Here is a 19,090-nt window from a genome sequence, read left to right on the forward strand (position 1 = left end):
TCCTCCGGTCCATTGAAGAGGCTCCTGGACTTGTTGCTGTGCAATGCGGAGCTGGCTCCAGGATCTCCCCCAGATGATCCCGTACCGGACTTCTCTGTCAGACCAATTCAGCTGCTATTACTTTGACGAGTCTGGGGAGCTTCCGACCCATCCTCAGGTTTGGACCTTACCTTCTTGTCTCTCTCCGCTCCCACGGCTCTGAGATCTCTGCCATTCTGCACCGGCCCTAAAAGCTGGTGGGGGCACCGTCAGCTGAAGGGCCGGCTTTTTCATGCTGAAAATGGGTCTGGGGGGCAGAGCGACAGCGGTGCACACTTTTAGCGCGTCGCTACTGCCGCAAGCCCCACACCACCACGAGAGTCGGAGGTGGCCCACAACAATGCAAGACCTCCCGGGCCCAATCTAAGTCAGGGCAGTTGAGCCCAAAGCGGTGGCCATTTGATTTTGATGAATGGCCGCCACAAACGGACAGTCATGGTCCTTCCCGGGATCGTGAATTTTGGTGCCATGATCTCATGTCCGTACCCGGAGATTTTTCACATAATTTACAATAACCAGAATTTCACTATGGCCACAATAAAAGTCTGGTTTTCACAATTTGATAGGTTAGTTAACCGCAATATCTCTAATTTAATTCAGCAACATCTTAAAGTCAACACAACACAGCACAGCAAATCCCCAGTAAAGTACATCATCTTTCTTTGTGTTCTTTCTTCAGGCCCCTCTCCAAATGACTGCAAGAAATACTGAACATAACTGAAGAAAAAGTTAGCGTCCACAATGAAACAAAGTCCGTGTAACATTCGTACACAGAAGGGGTTAACAGGGGGCGGAGCTTCCCACTGAAACTGTTCATCACACACACAGGCTTTTTACAGAAACACTCCACGGAAAGTGACAGAAACTGGCAGCCTTTTGCTTGAACCATTTTCTCCTCACAACAACTACTTTCTGACGCTCTGTGAAGTTTTAACCTCTGTCTTCATTCTAACTTTGGACAAAGCGAGGGTGAACTAATGCAGAATACAGGGGGATAGTGTCATCGGGGCACCAGTCGACAGTCCCAGATTACTGCATCTGTCCCTGCTGGTTCCAACCCCAAAACCATCCCACATTCCAACCTCTGCCTACACTTACAATCATAGAAGGAGGCCATTCGGCCCATCCAGCCCTTGCTGCTCTCTGCAAGAGCACTTCAGCTAGTCCCACTCCCCCGCCCTTTCCCCGTATCCCTGCAAACTGTTCCCTTCAGGTACTTATCCAATTCCCTTCTGAAAGCCACGATTGAGTCTGCTTCCAGCACCTTTTCAGGCAGTGCATTCCAGATCCTAACCATTCACTGCGTCAAAACAGGATTTATCACAATGTTGAGCATGGGAAGGTTATAAATAACCCATGAACCGTTTGGCCCCTTTTGTATCATCATCATCATAGGCAGTCCCTCGTATCAAGGATTACTTGGTTCCACGCCAAAAAGGGATGAGTTCACAGGTGTTTCAATGAAGGACCTAATATTCCAGGTCCAGAACTACATGTTGAAGGGTGGAAGATGCCTGTGCGTGGATATTTTTAACGTGTGGTGGCCATTGCACACCAGCCAACACACGGGCTTGACAGAGCTAGGTCTTGGTCCAGTGGCAAGGATTAACCAAGACGACTGGAGACCAGCTTTGCTGCACAGACTCAGTGCGCACAACATATTGCAGTGTGGGCTGGCCCTTGCTGGCCCCGAACTCACGCCTCTCCTGGGCCCTGATCACGTCGCTCCACAATCTCTCACCGCTCCTTCGCCCTGACCTCGCCGCTCCTGCTGTACCTGCCCACGCTCCAATCACTGACCTGGGATATGGTGACATCCAATCTAGTTACCCGCTTCACAACCGTCACCCTCCTGCACGAGTACACGCTGTACCTTGCAGTGGTGTGCACCACACTGCTCCTCCTTTAAAGCCCCGACCTGCTGATGGTCTCTGCACCCTTTTGTATCAGACCCCTCATCAAAGGGACTTGAAGCCATTTAAATACATCTCTGTATATGACCGCGTCCAATGCAAATTGTGATGCTTGAAGAGCGAGGACATATTTCTCTGAAGTCTCATCTCGTTCAGAGTGTGATAATGGCCATGGAAGAATAATTTACTGTAACGCGGCAGTGTTAAAGGTCAGAGAAATACAGGTCGCCATCCTAAAATCTCTGACTCAAATATACCCCTTGATCTGAGATGCCAACTGTTCGGGAATGGATGTTCTTATATATAAATTAATCAGATATTCCACGTGGTAATAGGGTTCAAAGGCATTTATTGACTTTCATAGGAATTAAGCATAAAATGATTATTACCAATAATCAGACATATACAATAATAATTAATATCAATAATCACCCATATACAATAACTATTATTACCAATAATCACCCATGTACAATGATAACTATTAATACCAATAATCACCCATGTACAATGATAACTATTATTACCAATAATCACCCATATACAATGATAACTATTATTACCAATAATCACACATATGCTTGGGACGCTTGTGGTACAAGACCGGAGAATATCACCGGGTCACAGGTTTCGAGCTCGAGGGGATCAGCTGGCCAAGCCTTGTCGAATTCTGAAGTATCTATTGTAACAACCCTCTTTTTATCCCTTTCTTTCACTCTCGCTACGTGAGGGTCCACGTGTTTCAAAGTATTACCTCATCCAATTAGTCGCAGTAACTCCAGTTTTAACAAGAATAACTTCCCATAACTTGACTCACTCCTGGATTTTCCAGATCTGTGGCAGGTGCCTTTTCAAGGCTGGAGCTAACAGAGAGAGTTTTGTGGCCTCTCCTTATCAGTGAAAATACTGTCGGACTGGAATCCCTTTCACTGACTGAACATTGCTCACAGAAACTCCCTGAAACCTCAAGTTAATATGAGGAATTTAACCATGATTGATGCAGTCCTGCCTGACACTAGTATAATTCACGACTGATATTAATGCAGATGTGCTCATCACTATTGTGATTCATCACAGAGATTAAAACCACTACAATTATATAATTAAAGCATTAAAATTCTACAACTGAAGGGGACAATCAATTGTAACTCAACAAATTGCAGCAAACTGACCAAAAGCAGCTGTGTTTAGCGTCAGTGACAGACCCTTACAGAGAAAAGCACAAAGACCCCACGGATCTTTAAAAGTAGCAAGGCACCGAGTTCCTGACATCATCAGAGGGGGAGACCTGGGCATGACATCATCAGACGGTGCCGGAAATGATGTCATTGGGGGTAGGACCAGACTTGAAAACGTCAGAGAGGCAGACTTGGAAATGACATCATAGAGGGGCAGGGCTGGAAGTGACATAGCAGAGGGGAACAGGAAATGACAGCATTTCAACCCACCTCCCCCAACCCAGAAGTGACATCATCAGAGCCACAGTTTTGGAAATGACATAATCTGTGACCCCCAACCCGGAAATGACCTGTTTAGGAAGGCCACTCAAAACCGAAAGTGACATCGCGGTATTCCCGAGACTGGAAGTGACATCACCGAGTCTCCGATACCAGGATTAATTTAACAGTTTTAGGGATTTGTTTCCACAATAAAATGCTGGAAACACGGGTTCAGTGAATGTGGTGTGAAATGTGTGTAAATGTGTCAGTGAGTCAGTGACCTGGTGAAATGACACAGTCCCAGCCTCGTAGTCCAACTGAACTCGGATCCTGCTCCCAGACCCGATCTGTCGGAGGTGAGTGTCCCGGGAATTGTGCCGGGCCCTGAGAGAAACACAAAGATCACCATAATAATATAAACCCCAGGATTTACTGCTGCCCCCAAGGTAAAACCCTCCCCCCTCCCTCTCTACACTCCCACACACAATCCCTATTCCCCAGCGATTCCCATCAGTCTCCACATCCCAGGAATGGGATCCTGAGGAGAAGCTCTGGGAGCAGAGGACTTGGGGTTGGTCTTTAAACCTCTCTGGGTGAGGTGGGTAGGGCTGTTTCTGTCCAGTCCGTGTTACTGATCTCAGATCATCAGACAGAACCAAGTTCCAGTTTGCTGTCTTTGGATCCAGGCCCATCGGTGACCTTTGCCCTAGAGAGGAGAGAAGAGATTGGTCAGACAGGGTTATTCCACTCAGATCAATGATTGACAGCTGCAGGGTCGGAGTGTCAGTATTTCCCAGACAGTGCCAGCCCCATATTACCAGTCAGTGTGATCCCCGTTTCAGATTATAAACACACCTTGGGATATTCCCGTTCTCCCTCTGATCCCAGTCGACTGCTTGATGGCGATCAATGGGACAGGGGCTGCCCCAGAGGAGCTGTGTGGGGGAGGAGTTACAGTCGATGAGCCCCTGTATTCGGTGGAAGCTGGCCCTGTAAACAAAGCACATGGTGATTGGGAATTGTGACACAGCGAGGTCCCACCTCCTTCATATTACTCGATGGGGGGGTTATATATTCCATACTTATATATTCCTACATTACAACAGTGAGTACGCTTCAAAAATAGAACTTCATTGTCTGTAAAGCACTTTGGGGTTCCTGAGGTTCTGACAGGTGCTATATAAATGCAAGTCTTTCCATCTCTTACTAAACTCTTTAATAATACTGGCAGCCATTGAGGGTCGGTGTCCCTTTAAGGGCCACTCTGATTGGCAGTGTGTAACCCCGCCCCTACCTGGCCCACGGTGGGTGAAGCTCTGGCCCATTACAGTGAGGAATGTTTAAAGCAGGTGTCACTGGGGACTGAGGATTAATCTCAGGCTCCTGATCCACAGACACAGGGAGCTGATATTAAAGTTCGGGATATTCCCAGCTGTCTGAACACAACTAACCCCACCTGCTCTCAGTGCCTTATATTGGAGAAAAGCTGCACCATCTTATTGATGATTCCCAATATGTCTGAGTGGTACTTTTCCCATCCATTCAGCCTCTCCTGGATAAGTTGCGATATATTGGACAGGTTCAGGGTGAGCGCTGGAACATCTGGGTCTGTGACTCTCTGAGTCTCCGTCACTGTGGAATGAAAGAGGAGAGAATGTTTTTATCAGTGGGGACATCTCAGATCAGAAACCCAAAGGGGATCGAGTGATCAGTGCAACAAGCTGCCCCCCTTCTAATGCTGGTCCTGACACCCCGCAGCAACCCATCCGGAAAATGGCAGAATCCCGGGATTTGCCGTCTCCCTACATTCACACTGATCTCCACACGTGCAGTGGGATCCTGGTTTGCTGCCACTTCAGCTCAGTTTGTGATTTTCAAAGCCGTCTGTGTTCAGTCCAGTTTCTCTGTACTGGAGCCTCATCTTTCCATTATTGATCATTATTATTATCCCGAGGGTCTCCAGTCTGTGCCCCCCCTCTCTGCAGGAACATACTCACTACAATCATGTGAAGTGAGGAGAGGAGAAGGAACGGCCTCCCAGGGACCTGGGGTCGGTGGGATTCCCTCACAGACATCTCGATTTTAACCCCACGCCCCCCGATGGGTGGGACAGGGGTTAAAACATCAGAGTGACTATTTGCACCGTGTTGTTTCTGCGCCTGTGTCCTCTGGACTCTGCCCCCGACGCCTTTCGCACAGGCGCAGACTCCTCGGCCCTGGAACCGGAAGTGGGCCCCACAACGAGCACGTTGTGCTGCTGTGCTGCTGGTCTTCTGACGGGTCAGTATAGAGGCTGCTGCTCAAACATTTCCTGCCGCTGAAGCCTGGGGCTGGATTTGTTTCCAGCTGTTGCATTATTGGGAACATTTTCGTGGCCTTCTGTGGGAGAAAAAACATCGGCAGTAGTGTGAGAGAGAGATAGCGGGGAGAGAGAGACAGACACGGGGAGTGACAGAGAAAGGATGGGGGGGACAGAGAGAGACAGGATGGGGGGGAGAGACACATGGGGGGGAGAGAGAGACACACTCGGGGGGGGGCGGGCGGGAAGAGAGGGAGACACAGATGTGGAGAGAGTGCGACATTTGGGGCAGGGGGAGAGAGAGACACGGTGGGGGAGAGAGAGCGACACACACACAGGGGTGTGGGGGAGAGACAAAGGATGGGGGGAGAGAGAGAGAGACACGGATGGACGGGGTGGGCAAGAGAGACATGGGGGGTGTGGGGGGAGGGAGACACACACAGGGGAGGGGGAGAGACACATGGGGGCAGAGGTTGAGAGAGATACGGGGGGGCGCGATTGGAGAGAGACACGGTGGAGAGAGAAACACAGGCGGGCGGGAGGGCGAGCAAAAGAGCGGGAGGACAAGCGACACGGTGGGCAAGAGGCACGGTTGGGGACAGAGACACACGGTGGGGAGTGACAGTCACGGGGAGGAAGAGAGAGACACGGGGAGAGAACGAGAGATGGTGGGGTGACGGGAGAGAGAGAGTGCAACATGGGGGCAGGGGTTGAAAGAGACACGGATGGGGGAGAGAGACAGAAAGAACGGGGCGGGGGGTGGGGGAGAGAGACACCTGGAGAAGGAGAAGATAGACCCGGGGGGGAGGGGGGAGAGAGAGCGAGACACTGGGGGGGGGGGGGGTCGGGCGGCAGGGGAGCGAGACACAGGGCGGGGTGGGGAGGAGATAGAGACAAGGGGGGTAGAGAGAGTCATGGGGGGAAGATAGAAAAAGGACGAGGGGACAGAGAGAGTTGGTGGGAGGGGAGAAAGACACGGGAGGGAGGGGGAAACGGGGGTGGGAGATAGAGTCATGGGGTAGGGGGAGAGAGAGAAAGGTTGGAGGGACAGAGAGACGGGGGGGGGGTTGAGAGAGAGAGAGTCATGGGGTGGGGAGAGAGCGACATGGAGGCGGGGGGTGATAGAGAACGATTTGGTGGCAGGAAAAGAGAGCAAAAGGACGGGGGAAGAGAGAGAGAGAGACAAGTGAGGGCGGTCGGGGAGGAAGAGAGACACACACTCGGGGAGGAGGGGGAGTGGGAGACACACACACTCTGGGAGGGGGGGGAAGACACACACTCAGGGAGGGGGGAGAGGGAGACACGCACTCGAGGAGGAGTGAGTGGGAGACACACACTCAGGGAGGGGTGAGAGGGAGACACACACACAGGGAGGGGTGAGAGGGAGAGAGACACACTGGAGGGGAGAGAGGGAGACACACACTCGGGGAGGGGGGAGAGGGAGACACGCACTCAGGGAGGAGTGAGTGGGAGACACACACTCAGGGAGGGGTGAGAGGGAGACACACACACAGGGAGGGGGGAGAGGGAGAGAGACACACTGGAGGGGAGAGAGGGAGACACACACTCGGGGAGGGGTGAGTGGGAGACACATACTCAGGGAGGGGTGAGTGGGAGACACACACTCAGGGAGGGGGGGAGGGAGACACACACTCATGGACGGGGGAGAGGGAGAGACACGGGGGAAGAGAGACACGGGGGGAGAGAGAGAGAGACACACTGGAGGGGAGAGAGGGAGGCACACACTCGCGGAGGAGGGAGACCCCGAGTGTGTGTCTCTCTCTATCCCCGCCAACATGTCACTCTCTCTCCTCCTCCCTCGTGTCTCTCTCTCCTCCTGCCCCCGTGTCTCTCTCCTCCTGTACCCGTGTATCTCTCTCCCCGCCTTTGCCTCTAGCTGTCATCCCCACCCCCCGTATCTCTCTCTTTCCCCTGATGACTCTCCCCGCTGTATCGCTCTAACCCCCCCATGTATCTCTCTCCCCCCGCCCCCCCGTGTCTCTCTTCCCCCCCATAACTCTCTCTCCCACGCCATGTCCCTCCCCCCCCACCGGCCATGTCTCTCCCCCCGCCCCCTTGTGTCTCTCTTCCCCCCTGTGTCTCTCTCTCCCCCCTGCATCTCTCTCTCCCCACCCCGTGTTTCTCTCTCCACCCCCCGCATCCCTCTCTTCCTCCCCATGACTCTCTCCCCCTCTGCCCCCATGTCGATCTCTCTCCATCGCCCCCCCCAGTGTGTCTCTCAACCCCTGCCCCCATGTCAGTCTCTCCCCCTGGCGTGTCTCTCTCTCTCCTCACGTGTCCCTCGCCCCACCTCCCCCCCATCTTTTCTCTCTCCCCCCCCCATGACTATCTCTGCCCCCATATCTCCCTACCTCTTCCCCCTCTCTGTGTATCTTCCCCCCTCTGCCACGCCCCTCCCCTGTATGTGTGTCTCTCTCTCTCTCCCCCCGCGTCTCTCTCACCCCGCCCATGTCTCTCTCCCCTGCCATCTCTCCCTCTCCCCCCTCACCTTCTCCCCCTCCCCGAGTGTGTGGGGAGACAGAGAGAGACACGAGGAGGGAGAGAGGGAAACGGGGGTGTGAGAGAGAATCATGGGAGGGGGGTGAGAGAGAGAGACACGGGGGAGGAGAGAGAGAGGGATGGGAGGAAGAGGGACAGAGGGAGAGAGCCACGTGGAGAGAGAGAAACACGGGGCAGAGGGGGACAGAGAAAGACAGGGTGAGATGAAAGAAAGAGAGAGACAGGGGGGAGGAGAGAGAGAGAGAGATGGGGGCGAAGAGGGACAGAGAGAGAGAAACACGGGGCGGGGGGGAGGGACACGGTGGGGAGAGAGAGACACAGGGATGGGAGAGAGATACGGTGGGGTGGGGGGAGCGACATGTGGGCAGGGGTTGAGAGAGACACGGATGTGGGGGACAGAAAGGGGAGGGGGGGACAGAAAGGACGGGGGGGACAGAGAGAGACGGGGGGAGGGGGAGATAGACCCAATGGGGAGGGGGAGATAGACCCAGAGGGGGGGGAGAGAGACACAGCGGGAGGGGGGGGGAGTGGGAGAGACACTGGGGGGTCGGGCAGCGGGGGAGCGAGACACAGGCGGGGGGGAGGAGATAGAGACACGGGGGGTGGGGGGGGGAGGGTGGAGAGAGATACGGGGTGGGAGAGAGAGACACGGGCGTGGTGAGAGACACTGGGGAGAGAGAGAGAGACACGGGCGTGGTGAGAGACACGGTGGGGGAAGAGAGAGACACGGGCGTGGTGAGAGACACGGTGGGGGAAGAGAGAGACACGGGCGTGGTGAGAGACACGGGGGGGGGAGAGAGAGACACGGGCGTGGTGAGAGACACGGGGGGGGGGAAAGATAGAGACACGGGCGTGGTGAGAGACATGGGGGGGGAGAGAGAGACACGGGCGTGGTGAGAGACACTGGGGGGAGAGAGAGAGACACGGGCGTGGTGAGAGACACGGTGGGGGGAGAGAGAGACACGGGCGTGGTGAGAGACACGGGGGGGGGGGGAAAGATAGAGACACGGGCGTGGTGAGAGACACGGTGGGGGGAGAGAGAGACACGGGCGTGGTGAGAGACACGGTGGGGGGAGAGAGAGACACGGGCGTGGTGAGAGACACGGGGGGGGAAAGATAGAGACACGGGCGTGGTGAGAGACACGGTGGGGGGAGAGAGAGACACGGGCGTGGTGAGAGACATGGGGGGGGGGGAGAGAGAGAGACACGGGCGTGGTGAGAGACACGGGGGGGGGAGAGAGAGAGAGACACGGGCATGGTGAGAGACATGGGGGGGGAGAGAGAGAGACACGGGCGTGGTGAGAGACACGGGGGGGGTGTGTGGAGAGAGAGACATGGGGGGGGGAGAGAGAGACAAGGGGAGGGAAAGCGAGACACACACAGGGGAGGGGCGTGGCGGGGGGAGAGAGAGACACAGAGAGGGGGAAGAGGAAGAGAGACACAGGACAGAGATAGTCATGGGGGGGGGAGAGAGAGAGAAAGGCCGGGGAACAGAGAGAGACGGGAAATGGGGGGGGAGAGAGACAGAGAGACACGGAAGGGGGGGTGGAGGTGGGGTGTGAGACACGTGAGGGGAAATAGAGACATGGTGGAGCGGGGGAGAGAGACTGACACCGGGGCAGGGGTTGAGAGAGACGTGGTAGGATTAGAGAGAGATTGACATGGGGGCCGAGGGGGAGAGAGACGCAGGGGTAGGAGAGGAACAGATCTGGGGAAGAGAGAGAGAGATGCGGAGGAGGGGGGGAGAGAGAGAGAGACACGGTTGGGAGTGGGGGGCGGCGGGGAGAGAGATGGGTGGGGGAGCGAGAGAGACACGGAGGGGGAGGAGAGACATGGGGGCGGGGAGAGAGAGGAGAGAGACACGGCGAAGGTGGGGAGAGAGACTCGGGGGAAGGGGAGAGAGACTCGGGGGAGGGGGAGAGATACACGGGAGAAAAGGGAGAGAGACACATGGGAATGTTAGAGAGATACGGTGGGGAGAGTCATGGGGGAAAGAGAGAGACACGGGGGTGGGTGAGGAGAGAGAAACGAGGGAGGGGGAGAGAGAGAGACGGGGGAGGGAGAGAGATCGACATGGGGGCAGAGGGGGAGAGAGTGACAAGTTGGCGGGGATAGAGAGAGAGACACACACTCAGGGTTGGTGGGGGGCGCGTGGGAGGCTTGAGGAGGAAGAGAGAGACACGGTGGGGGGGAATAGAATGACATGCGGGGGTGGGGAGAGAGAGACAGACAGGGGAGGGGGAGAGAGAGAGACACACACTCAGGGCAGGAGAGGGAGGGACGGCGGGGTGCGGTGGGGAGACAGAGAGAGACACGAGGGGGGAGAGAGAGAGACGGGGTCGGGGAACAGAGAGACACAGGGGGGTGGGAAGAGAGAGACGGCGGGGACAGAGTGAGACGGGGGGGAGCGCGAGACACGGGGGGGTGTGGGGAGAGAGAGACGCGGGCGTGGAGAGAGACACACACGGCAGGGGCGTGGCGGGTGGGGAGAGATACACAGAGAGGAGGAAGAGAGACTCGGGGCAGAGATAGTCATGGCGGGGGGAGAGAGAGAGAGAGGACGGGGGAACAGAGAGAGACAGGGAGTGGCGGGGGAGAGGGAGAGAGAGACGCGGTGAGGTGGGGGGGAAGTGGGGTGTGAGACACGCGAGGGGAGAGACTGACATGGGGGCAGGGGTTGAGAGAGACGTGGGGGGGTTGGAGAGAGATCGACATGGGGACAGAGAGGGAGAGAGACACGGGGGTAGGAGAGGGAGAGACCTGGGGAAGAGAGAGAGATGTGGGGGAGGGGGGAGAGAGAGAGACACGGCGGGCAGAGAGATGGGTGGGGGGGGGCGGTGAGAGATGGGGGAGAGAGATGGCGGGGAGAGAGAGGAGAGAGACAAGGCGAGGGTGGGGAGAGAAAGACATGGGGGAGGGGGGAGCGACACATGGGAATGTTAGAGAGATATGGCGATGAGAGTCATGGGGGGAAAGAGAGGGACACGGGGGGTGGGGGGGGAGTGACAGCTAGAGGCAAAGGGGGGGAGACAAAGACACGGGGGCAGGGGGAGAGAGACACGAGGGAAGGGGGAGAGAGACATGAGGGCGAGGGAGAGAGACATGAGGGAGGGGGAGAGAGAGAGACACGGGGGAGGGAGAAAGATTAACATGGGGGCAGAGGAAGAGAGAGAGTGACATGTTGGAGGGGATAGAGAGAGACACACACTCGAGGTGGGGGGGTGTGTGGGAGGCTTGGGGAGGAAGAGAGAAATACGGGTGAGGGAATAGAACGACATGGGGAAGAGGGAGAGAGACACACACTCGGGGCAGGAGAGAGGGAGGGATGGCAGGGGGGGGGGTGTGGAGACAGAGAGAGACACGAGGGGGGAGAGAGAGACGGGGGGGATCACGAGACACGGGGCGGGGGTGGGGAGAGAGAGACACGGGCATGGAGAATGACACGTGTAGGAGGGGAGAGATACACATGGTGGGGTTAGAGAGTTACGGCAGGGAGAGTCATGGGGGGAAAGAGAGAGACGGGGGGGTGGGGAGAGGACAACTGGAGGCAAAGGGGGAGAGAAAGACACGGGGGCAGAGGTTGACAGAGACACGGCGGCAGGGGGAGAGAGACACGGGGGCAGGGAGAGAGAGAGAGACATGTTGGCGGGGATAGAGAGAGACACACACTCGGGGTGGGGGGGGAGTGCGTGGGAGGCTTGGGGAGGAAGAGAGAGACATGGAGAGTTGAAATAGAATGACATGGGGGAGGTTGGAGAGAGAGGCACATGGGGGAGGGGGAGAGAGACACGGGGGGGAGAGAGAGACAAGAGGGGGGGAGAGAGAGAGACAAGGGGGAGAGAGAGAGAGACAAGGGGGGGAGAGAGAGAGACAAGGGGGGGAGAAAGAGAGACAGGGGGGGAGAGCGAGAGACAAGGGGGGAGAGAGAGTGACACGGGGGGAGAGAGAGAGACACGGGGGGAGAGAGAGAGACAAGGGAGGGAGACAGAGAGACAAGGGGGGGAGAGAGAGAGACACGGGGGGAGAGAGAGAGACAAGGGGGAGAGAGAGAGAGAGACAAGGGGGGGAGAAAGAGAGACAGGGGGGGAGAGCGAGAGACAAGGGGGGAGAGAGAGTGACACGGGGGGAGAGAGAGAGACACGGGGGGAGAGAGAGAGACAAGGGGGGAGAGAGAGTGACACGGGGGGAGAGAGAGAGACACGGGGGGAGAGAGAGAGACAAGGGGGGAGAGAGAGAGACAAGGGAGGGAGAGAGAGAGACAAGGCGGGAGAGAGAGAGACAAGGGGGGGAGAGACTGACATGGGTTGAGAGAGACGCGGTGTGGTTGGAGAGAGATCGACGTGGGGGCAGTGGGGAAGAGAGACGCTGGGGTAGGAGAGGGAGAGACCTGGTGAAGAGAGAGAGATGCGGGGGAGGGGGGGGAGAGAGAGAGACACGGGGGGTGGGGGGTGGGGAGAGAGATGGGGGGAAAAAAGGGAGTCACGGGGCGGGTGAGAGAGAGACATTGGCGGGGGAGAGAGAGACTCGGGGATGAGAGAGAGAGACACGAGGGGCGAGAGACATCGGGGGGAGAGAGAGGAGGGAGACATGGCAGGGGTGGGGAGAGAAAGACATGGGGGAGGGGGGAGAGAGACACGGGGGGAGAGAGACACGGGGGAGGGGGGAGAGAGACATGGGGGGAGAGATAGAGACACGGGGGAGGGGGAGAGAGACACGGGGGACTGGGGGAGAGAGACAAGGGGGAGGGGGAGAGAGACATGGGAGGCGGGGGGAGAGAGACGAGGGGAAGGGGAGAGAGACACGGGGGAGGGGGAGAGAGACACGGGGGGCAGGGGGAGAGAGACAAGGGGGAGGGGGAGAGAGACATGGGGGAGGGGGAGAGAGACACGGGGGGCAGGGGGAGAGAGACAAGGGGGAGTGGGAGAGAGACATGGGAGGCGGGGGGAGAGAGACAAGGGGAAGGGGGAGAGAGACACGGGGGAGGGGGAGAGAGACATGGGAGGCGGGGGAGAGAGACAAGGGGGAGGGGGAGAGAGACATGGGAGGCAGGGAGAGAGAGACACGGGGACGGGGGGGGGGTGAGAGACATAAGGGGAATTCTATTGGGTTAAAAGAACCTATATGTAATCTATAATCGTTGTGATTGGCTTGTGTCCAGCCGTGATGGGCTGTGTAACTGTAGTAAACTGTTTGTAACTGTTGTGAAACATATAAAAGTGAATGTAACCCTTTGTTCTGTGGAGAGAAGCCTGGACTCAGTCTTGTGATTTCCTCCCCGCTAAGCGTAATAAAGGCCGCATCAGCATTGGAACCGACTCTGAGTGTTGAGTGATTCTTCTGAGAAAACACTAACGCTAACAGTGGCGTAGTCGGCAGGATTTCCCGGAGTCGCTGGACGCCCTTGGAAAAACCCGGGTGAGTATAAAAAAAAACGATTTTTAAGTATGAAGGGTGCGGAAGGTGGAAGCTGGTTGATCGACACGAGGAGACGGTCTAATATCTCAAACGCCTAGCCTGAGCCTGAATTAAGAGGACTTTTGTCCCACGTGACGGCCAGGAACCAAGTAGGCGTAGGGAACACACTTAGACCGTGGGATCGTGATACCGAGAGACATCTTCCGGACCCAGTAGTGTCATTTGAAATACCCCGGAGTAGAACCAAGCGGTGTACAGCGGCTAACGGAATCCAAACCTGTGAACAGGGTCGGACCAACGGACCGAGCGGTGGTAGGTAGTCGTTAAGGATACGTAGAGCACTGCGGGAAATTGCTTAAACGCGTTTTAAGAATTGTATAAGTTTGTGTAACAGCAGAACTTGTGACCTGACAGTAGCCAAGAGACAGTTTACTACAAGTCGCGCTAGAAAGAAAGCGGACCTCTGAGAGTAGATTCCTAACGGTACTAGTCCTACCCAGGAATGGCCATGAAAACAAGTAAACTCGAGTGGGGACCAGAAGGGTCGCTTACCCGCCACCTGGCAGAAAAACAAAAGAAGCTAATCGAAAAAATGATTAAAGCAGGGTGGAATCCTCAGGAACTAGTTATGTGAGGAATTATTTAGATAAAACTATGAATTCCCTGAAAGGTCATGGATCCAAAAATAGAGCCGGCCAAAACAAGAAGAGAGACTGTTGTAAATGTCTGATCGTTGAGTGAGAAGTGTGTGTGATTTTTGACTGCAGAATGAATTTTTTTAATGTTTTCATGTTCCGAAAGCCTGGTTGGAAGAGGAATGCAAGTGTCTGTTTATTTTAGAAACAGTGTGAAAGTCTTTTTTTAACCCTTTGTAATGTTGTCCTGTATGTGGGAAGTTTTAAGACATTTAAGTTAGAAACGCAGGTGTGGATTTATTCGGATGATAAGTTACGGAGCTAGGAAAATAAACAAATAAAGGATAGGTTTGTTGGGCAAAAGATTTATTTGACACGCTCACTTACTTGCCGAAAGAAAACATGCAATGATTGATTGGGTTGAAAGACATAAATTTAGTCTCGGAATGAGATAAAGAATGCTTTAAAAAAAAAGAGCTTCTAGCAAAAAAAAAAAGTTTTAAATAAAGATTGAAATTACAAAGTTTGAATTGGGATTTTGAGATATTCAGAGAAGACACAGAAAATACTGAGGTGGATTCAAAAAAAAAAATTATTAAATTAAATCTGATCAGGTCAAACTTCTGGGCGAGTGGCGAGCTATCTGCGAAGGTGTAAAAGGGACTTTTGAAAAATGTTAAAAAACAGCAAGCTTTAGTAACGAGTTTGAAACTGGAGCATTTTGAGATATCGAAAGGCAGCCCTCAAACTCTCAAAGCTGGACTCCATTCCAGTTATGGAGAAAAAGAAAAAGATAAAGACGCCACTTTGAAAGTAAACAAATGATTTTAAATTAACAAGTTACGAACCCTCCGTGTAAAATACAAAACCTAATTTGAAGAAAGAAAAAAAAAATGTAACGGACTAAATGGAAAAAGACATAACTTACTAAATACTAGTTGATGTTTGCTGTGAAAAAGATATTGGTTTAATTAGAAGGAAAAAAAAAATTGGAATAAGTAAAAAACACTCTACATGGATTCGAATTTTAAATTATGAAAAAGTTTCAATGCAGTTTGAAAAGATTTCCAAAATGGACAGTGTTTATTAAAAAAGTCCCGAACAGTCTAAACAAGCAGGAGGGTTTTGAAGATAACGAGGAGAAAGAGAGAAATAAAAAAAAACAGAATTGAATTTCAGTAAACAAAATTGCTATTGTATGTGTGGTCTTGTTTTAAAACAATTAAAAAAAAAAAATTCTTTGGCAAGTACTTGAATTAGAAGTTAAGAAAACATTGGAGTTTACTCTAATGATTAATGCTGTTTTTAACGGATTCCTAATTTCGAAGCCAGTTTTGAAGGCACAAAGACTTTTTTCAGATGATTACGTGAAGTCACGTAATGACATCAGGTCTTCTTACAAACCTGGAAAGGAGTTAACCCTTTCCATTGACAGCCGTTTTACACTGAACATTATTAATTTGGATTTCTTAATAGGAAAAAAAAGACTCACCTAACAGAGGAAACAAAAATAAAAACAGAACTAGCTTATGTAATAATACTTGCCTGATACAATAAAGAAATAGATACTCAATAAAACAAATTGAAGAGTTAAAAGCTAAGATAAACAGGCTGGAAGAGATAACGGGACTAGACGGATAGTGCAGTGCGCAGCCATAGCACCATCACCTCTGGCAATAGAGCCAATGTACCCCACGGTGGGTAGGTGTAGTCCACAAACCCAACCTAACGGTAAAGCAGACAGCGATGTTTGGAGGAATAGCTTTGGCCTTGGTCATAATAGGAGTTTGGGTAATATTTAAGTGGGTAAAGACATGGGCGCACGCCCTACAGATTCAGCTCAAAATGGTTCGATTATAACCTTGTGCTTCTGATTTTGCAGGGTGACAGGGACACTCATAGAGCAAAAAACTTAACCCCTGGTGACGACCAGGCCGTCTGTTTAAAATTACAGATAATACTCACCGGAATGGGAATACGAAAGGCGCTACTCGTAATATGGATAGCCCTGCGACATGCACGTACCCTGGGCAACACCGACGGACAGCAGAGCACACTGGAAATAAACAACTACATGAACTATGGAGTCTTGTTTAATTTAACGGACGGAATGTGCATCCCAGCAGCCAAGGACTGGAGCAAGGACAGGACTTATTTTAATGCATGGTTACAAGTGAATCCTAATAAGAATCCTAATAAGAATAAGAGTATGTGTACAGTGCTCCACGGGTATAAGGAGCAGATGTATTAAACGGAGGGATGTCAAAGGGCCTGATGAATGTACTTTCGGCATAATTTGCACGCCTCCGGGACAATCCCAGCAATCAGTCATCCGCAAGAAGGGAATGGGGCTGTGTGGGTATTACGAGGAGGCGGGGACGGCTGCAATATCATTGTATGTATGTTTCTCACCCCCTCCGACACCGCGCCCCATAAGAATCACTACATTGCCCGAGGAACTGCCTTGCCCCATAACTACGAAGGGACCAGAGAATGGGATTGTAATGTACAACGAGGGGGAACTGTTGTATGATAATGTTAAACATGAAATTGTGCCTGTTCTGATCAATATTTCAGGCATCCAGATGCCGGAATACTGTACAGAACAGTCAAGGAAGATGTACAATGTATTAAGTAAAGTTGTAATGCAGCAGGCTGCCGATGCAATGGGTGCCAGTAGGTTCCGGGGACAGGGGTTAGCCCCCAGGATGAAGAGGGAAATAGTTAATGATGTTGCTACCGTTTTCAATACAGGGACCTCCGTAGTGAACTCGATAGACATACAAGGATTAAATGAGAGGGTGGAACAGCTTAGAGGGGTGATGAAGGGGTTATTGGAGAGGGTGGAGCAAAACCAGGAAGACCAAGCCAACCTAGGAAAGGAGGGTGCCAAAATTCAGCTGGATGGCATCTCAGTCCTGGAAGCTCACGCCAGAACCATCAATCACCTCATTGATAGAGAACAGGAAGATACAGGGAAAGCAAAGACAGGGGCAACTCTGTCACGCTTATGGTCTGTGGATGGTGGGACAGATCCGCCACAATCTCGACCAGATCCAACGCGGGGAAGTACCCGATTGGATAGACAGTTCGCATTGAGCTCAGTTGGCTAACCAAAGGGGGACACTGGATAATTGTACTCTGAAGGGACTGACCAGAGTATACCCAGCAATTCCAGATTGCCAGATGTAGGACTACCGGGATAGGGATAGTCCTGATGATCCCTATAGCCACGCCGGACTCAGGGCCGTTCCCCCTATACCAACGAGAGAATATCGGAATAATACGGGAAAATGTCTCCATACGCTACTACCTGACCACCACCTCTGCCGTTCGTCGAAACAACATACTTACCGGGATTTCCCTAGCAGAATGCAAGCAAAGGGGGGAGATCACGGTATGCCCTCACCTGGTGGGCCGAGGGGAGCTAGACGAGTGCGGGTTTAACCGAACCGAAGGGTGTGTACTAGAAATAGTGCCCGCACACATGCACTTCGCGAGGGCAGGCTACGGAGGGAAGGGAAGATACTGCGTCTCTACTACTGAGTAGAGTATAATGACCTGCAGTGCCCTATACCACAGCCAAACTTTTGCTTTACACCACTACGACCTGTCGCGATCGGGCAAGCGCATTTCACCCAGGTTAGGTGCCGGAAGTCCGAAGTTATTGAGGTAACCGATCAGCTCCATGATCATTTACAGGATTATGACGAACCAGATCAGGTCCTTATCCCACATCTAACCGAAGTATTACGAGAGTTGAGGTCAATCCGTAAAGCTCTACCACCAACTACAAACTAAAATCAAAGTACTGGAAGAAGATACCGAGGTAGACTTACAAAGTCAGAGTTGGTGGAGAAAAGTCTGGGACTGGGGAATAAATGTGAACATCCACCCATGGATTCAAATAATTTCACATATACTGGTCGGGATACAATTGATCTTAGCAATAACATGGGGCGTAATGGCCTGCCAGGCATGCAGACACCACGCACAATGAAGACGGACAAATCACCGTTCCCCGGATACTAAACAAGCCTGTTTAATAAAGGGGCAGGAGGATTTGGCCTTTGTCAATTCGATTTAAGCAACCGGGACTCCTGAAACCGCGTGACTGGCCAGCACGTTGAGGCAGGGAGTACCGGGCCGTGCACAAAATCTAATAAAGGTCGAATGGTCGGTTAAAAGGGGACTAGGACTAGTCCCTTTACCGAAAGGGGGAGTTGTTGTCGGAGGTAGGCACCTTTAGAATATACCAGAATACTAGACATTAGGCACCTGCTAGATATATCTAAACGCATATAAGTTTAAAGTGGCCACACATAAAATGGCTGCCTAGGCATGATGGGAAATCAGGTAGTCAAGCTGTGAACTGTTGAATGTTCAATGACCGAGCAATAACCCTATGAGGCCCACTATAGGAATGCCTTGGATGCAGGATAAGAATAATGAGGAGAGAACCCATCTCCCGTATTCAAGGCCATAAACCAATTCATTCCCCAGGAAGAAAGAGATAAGAGAACCCATCTCCTGTAAACAAGGTTATAAACCAATTATTTCTCCAAGAAGAAAGAACTAGTGAGAGAACCTATATCAATCAGCCCAAGCTGACAAGAGACGAACACATGGTTCCTGAGACATAAGGGGAATTCTATTGGGTTAAAAGAACCTATATGTAATCTATAATCGTTGTGATTGGCTTGTGTCCAGCCGTGATGGGCTGTGTAACTGTAGTAAAACATATAAAAGTGAATGTGACCCTTTGTTCTGTGGAGAGAAGCCTGGACTCAGTCTTGTGATTTCCTCCCCGCTAAGCGTAATAAAGGCCGC

At 52.6% G+C, this 19,090-nt stretch overlaps 1 protein-coding gene across 1 annotated transcript in view; it reads right to left on the reverse strand.

Moving 5' to 3' along the window:
• Positions 1-3,531: 3,531 nt before the first annotated feature.
• LOC139263075 (E3 ubiquitin-protein ligase TRIM39-like) overlaps positions 3,532-19,090 on the reverse strand; it is a 146,110-nt gene continuing 130,551 nt past the window's right edge. The window contains exons 5-6 of the mRNA XM_070878615.1: positions 4,247-4,381; positions 3,532-4,097 (exon numbers count right to left, since the gene is read on the reverse strand). Of these exons, the coding sequence (XP_070734716.1) occupies positions 3,568-4,097; positions 4,247-4,381 (665 nt within the window). The 3' untranslated portion in view covers positions 3,532-3,567. The remainder of the gene's footprint in view (positions 4,098-4,246; positions 4,382-19,090) is intronic.

This window comes from Pristiophorus japonicus, chromosome 4 (genome assembly GCF_044704955.1).
Source record: "Pristiophorus japonicus isolate sPriJap1 chromosome 4, sPriJap1.hap1, whole genome shotgun sequence".
In the NCBI taxonomy this organism is placed as follows: Eukaryota; Metazoa; Chordata; class Chondrichthyes; family Pristiophoridae; genus Pristiophorus; species Pristiophorus japonicus.